This window comes from Pinus tabuliformis, chromosome 8, assembly GCF_031772625.1.
Source record: "Pinus tabuliformis cultivar Carrire ecotype Pingquan chromosome 8, CPIR1, whole genome shotgun sequence".
Taxonomy (NCBI): Eukaryota; Viridiplantae; Streptophyta; class Pinopsida; order Pinales; family Pinaceae; genus Pinus; species Pinus tabuliformis.
The window spans coordinates 1,538,780,314-1,538,784,428 of NC_142294.1; the positions used below are offsets into that span (position 1 = coordinate 1,538,780,314).

The following is a 4,115-nucleotide window of genomic DNA, read 5'->3' on the forward strand; positions in this document are numbered from 1 at the left end:
TAAATTATTTAAAAAATAATAATAAATTTTAATAGGTAATGTTTCATTATATAAATTTTGCAAAAAAATTTAGTCAAACTCAAATAATATGAATTTTATCAAAACACTCATGGCAATATTTACATAAATAATAAATAAATAAATTTGATCAAAAATTATTTATGGTTTACAAAAAAATCTAAAATTTCACAAAGGTCAAAATTATATATAAATAAAATCACATTTTAAGGTCTACCCAGATTAAAAATAGTCTATAAAACTGTTAGTTCACTGTTTTTAGCTTGATTATAAACTGGCTCAACCTTCGAAAATTAAACAAAAACCAATTATATATATAAAAAATGATGGAGCAATTATTTAATTAAACGTTTTTGTGATTTTCAAAAAGATGCCAAAGATCATGAATTTTAGATTTTTCAGTGTTTCAGACAAACTGGACTCTGCCCAAAAGGTCGCCTCGTTGCGCATACCCGGTGCCTGGTTACGCTGTCTCCTGTCACGGACGCATCTTTTAAAATATTTTTAGGATAAAAGTAGTGCTCGCTGCGAAGATAATAAGCCAATATGAGATTTAGTTGCTATCCGGTTATCTTTGATAATTTATTTATTTGATGCGGATAATTTTATGAAATATAATTAGATCTTAGAGAGCTGGGGAAGTTTGGTCCTCACAAAGAATATATAATAGAAAACCTGCTTCAATAACGCCCTTACAAATCTAATTAGAATATATAGAAAGGAAAACGTGCTACAAACACGCTTCTGTGGCTGAAAAAAAATCTGCCCCACTCATCCTTAGGGTTAAAAAATCTGCCCCACTCATCCTTAGGGTTAAAAAATCTGCCCCACTCATCCTTAGGGTTAAGATCTCGTCATGTCTATCACATTCGTAGGGTTAAAAAAAGAAATTACGTGGCCACTCTCAGTCTCCATACGCATTTACAATTCACAATCCCAAACAGTAAAAACAATTCTTTATTCACCCAGTGGAAATCACCATCGCTTTACGTTCACTATAAATCTAGGTCTCCCGACTGCCAAAGCACTCACACATTAATCCTGATCCGGATTCCTGTTATCAGCTATCATGGAAACCAAGCGCTTGGCATACGTGATGTTTGTGTTGGTATGCTTGTTTTTAGCCATGGCCCAGCCTTCTCAGGGCAGTTATTTCACTGCATGGGCAGGGCCTGGTTGTAACAACCATGCTGCGCGATACAGCAAATGTGGGTGTTCTAATATCGGCAACAACGTTCATGGAGGATACGAGTTCGTGTATCAAGGCCAGACTGCTTCTGCTTACAACACGGACAACTGCAAGGGCGTTGCTCAGACCCGGTTTTCTAGCAGTGTTAATCAAGCTTGCAGCAGTTTTGGTTGGAAGAGTTTTTTCATCCAGTGCTGAGTGCTGTGACAACTTTATATTACTATTATCATACTATAGTGGGCACGTCTAATTAGTAGTTGGCGTTGTCCCAAATAAAGCTTGAGTGCGTCCATTCATGGCGTGCCGCTGTTTGTGTGGCATCATCTAGGTCAAGTATGGTAGATATAGGTGCATAGTGATTCGCAATTTTCACCGGTCCATATGATGTCCGGTGTATTGCTGTGTCTAACTTTATTTCGTTAATACGTAATGTTTTCTGTGCACTGATATTACAGTTTTTTCTACTTTCAAGTACTGTTATGCCCAGGATCTGTGTATATCTAACATCTTACTCCAGGTTAACTTTTTATTTCTTTTAAACTTCACTAAGCACAAGATCAAAAGCAATTCCATGCCAGCTATCAATCCATAGATCGTAGATGAATATGAAGCCTTGATTTCAAAAATGTAAATTTTTTATTTTGTTAAATTTAACTTATATCAATTGCAGATTCATAAAGTACCCTCTTTCACAATACATACGAGTCTTTTTAATTTGTACTTTCTTATCACATTGTTAAAAATATGTTTCATGATTTTTCTCTTTCCTCTTACATAACAAACATAAGGAAGGCTCTTGTATAATACCTCAAGTGTTGAGGTTCTCAAAGGTTAGGAGCTTGTTCTGTAAACACTTGCCATCTCTTAATATTGTTAAAATGTGTTTCTATTTTTCTCTTTCCTCATACACAATACACATAGGAAAGGCTCTTGCATACCTCATTTTTTGAGGTTCAATGATAAGAGCTTGTTTTGTATTAACAATCAGGTTCTCAATGATAGGAGCTTGTTTTGTATTAACAACCACTAGGAATTTATTTTTGAGGTGTTAACTTTAGGCTAAACTCTCTTCTAGAGTTTAGTAAATTGTGTTTTTTACTTAATATAAAAATTTGATACTATTTCTCATCCTGTAATTAAGAAGAAGGTTGTGGAAAAGTAGAGTAAGAGAATACCGAAGTCGGATAAGAACTACCTAACTTTAATGAGCTTAGTAGAGAATAACTACTTGCTTAAATGCATATAACACCAGCAAAATTGCCTTCCTCGTGCTCCCTTGCATTTAGGACTATATTTATCTGTGATGATTACTTAAGCAACTCCGCTAGCTCTAAGCTTATTCTTTAGCTTAGTTTCTTTCCTACTTGACTACTGTCATGAATGAGCTTCTTTTGTTGGATGTTTTGCCTTAATCCTCTTATTCACTAGCTTATAGTTATAGCTTATTAAAGATATGTTTATCTCTCCTTTATTAGCCGATGAATACTATTATTGTAGAACGATAAAGACTCTCTTGGCTTGTTGGGTTAGTTAATAGAAAAAATAATCGTACTAGCTCCTTTGCATGGCTTAGTTCATACCTAAGCTTATAGGTCTGGTTTGTTGGGATGTCTCACTTGTATACTTGCTTTCATGAATACTCTAGATGTTGGGTCCCTATAATACTAGTGATTACCCCATTACTATTGTAGTTATACCCCTTATTAATATTGTTGTGCCCCTATTGCCCCCATATTGTTATTACTGTGCCCCATATAATCCCTCTATTGTTATTTTTGTGGCTTTATATTATTATTGCTAGGTCAGCGGGATTATATTGTGACTCCTTAGACTCCTATATATAGAAAGGAGGTTTTGTCATTTGAATCATTAAAGAATTGTTCATTTATGTAATGTAAAGGAGGTTGCCCCCTCGAAGAGGCTTAATTCTAAGGCGTTGATCTATCTTTTCTATCATTTCTTGAGCTGGTTTCATCATATTTGGTATCATAGCTTTGGATTCTAGGGTCTCGCTGCTCCAAACAGGTCATCGTGGCATTTTCGCTATAACATTTTTTCTGCGACGTTTCAGAAGTTGCACAAAAAACCCATTTGAGAAGAAATTGCGCTGAACCTCGCGTCTGAATTTCAGAGCTTTTCGCGCTATATTTGTGGAGATATGATCCGAGGAAGTTGGTCTTTTTGCAGACTCCTGAATTACATTCCAAACAGGTGACCTGGGGAAAATCGTCATAACTTTCTCTCTAGGGATCGGATTGAAATTTCGTAAGAAGTTACAGAAAGAGGACGGACTCTAGTTTCTTGTATGCATTTTTCAGATCCAAAGGTCAAAACAGTGACTCGTGCTACATCATACAAGTTCGCTCTACTAAACTAGTCTATAATCAAGTCACTGTGGGAGATTTCGCATAACACTTCTGTGGAGAATCCAATTTGGGTCAGACTTGTGGCATTGGAAAGAGGACATAGAGGGCTACTTCAAGTCACAAATTCAAAACTAGATGATCGAAAAGTACAGAGATACATCAGAGGCAATATCGAGCTCCTATAAAGTGAAAAAATGTGTGTGGATTTTCTTAAATTTTTGCTTAAGATCGGTTTGAAAATTATTTTGAAGTAATTATTATCGGTAACTGATGCCCCGAGGAAAGAAAATGCAAACACCTAGTAAGGAACCTGAAATCTCTAGCATGACTCATGAAGAAGAGGAAGAAATGCTACATGATATATCAAAATTACAAGAACAAGTGCAACAAATGTCACGCTCACAAAAGCTAACAGAAGCTAAGATAAATGGCATGGAATCTAAGATAAAGGGCGTGGAAGCTAAGATGGATGATTGGAAGACAGATTTGAAGACAGACATGGAAGAATTGAAGATAGATTTGAACACAAACTTGAAGACAGG

At 35.6% G+C, this 4,115-nt stretch overlaps 1 protein-coding gene across 1 annotated transcript; it reads left to right on the plus strand.

Moving 5' to 3' along the window:
* Positions 1-1,030: 1,030 nt before the first annotated feature.
* LOC149241794 (antimicrobial peptide 1) lies at positions 1,031-1,671 on the plus strand. Its single transcript, XM_089374053.1, has one exon. The coding sequence runs from the start codon at positions 1,088-1,090 to the stop codon at positions 1,403-1,405; it is 318 nt and encodes a 105-aa protein (XP_089230179.1). The 5' UTR covers positions 1,031-1,087; the 3' UTR covers positions 1,406-1,671.
* Positions 1,672-4,115: the final 2,444 nt, after the last annotated feature.

What these genes read in the sequence shown, in the direction of transcription:
- LOC149241794 (XM_089374053.1), top strand. Translation starts at nt 1,088, where the DNA reads ATGGAAACCAAGCGCTTGGCATACGTGATGTTTGTGTTGGTATGCTTG.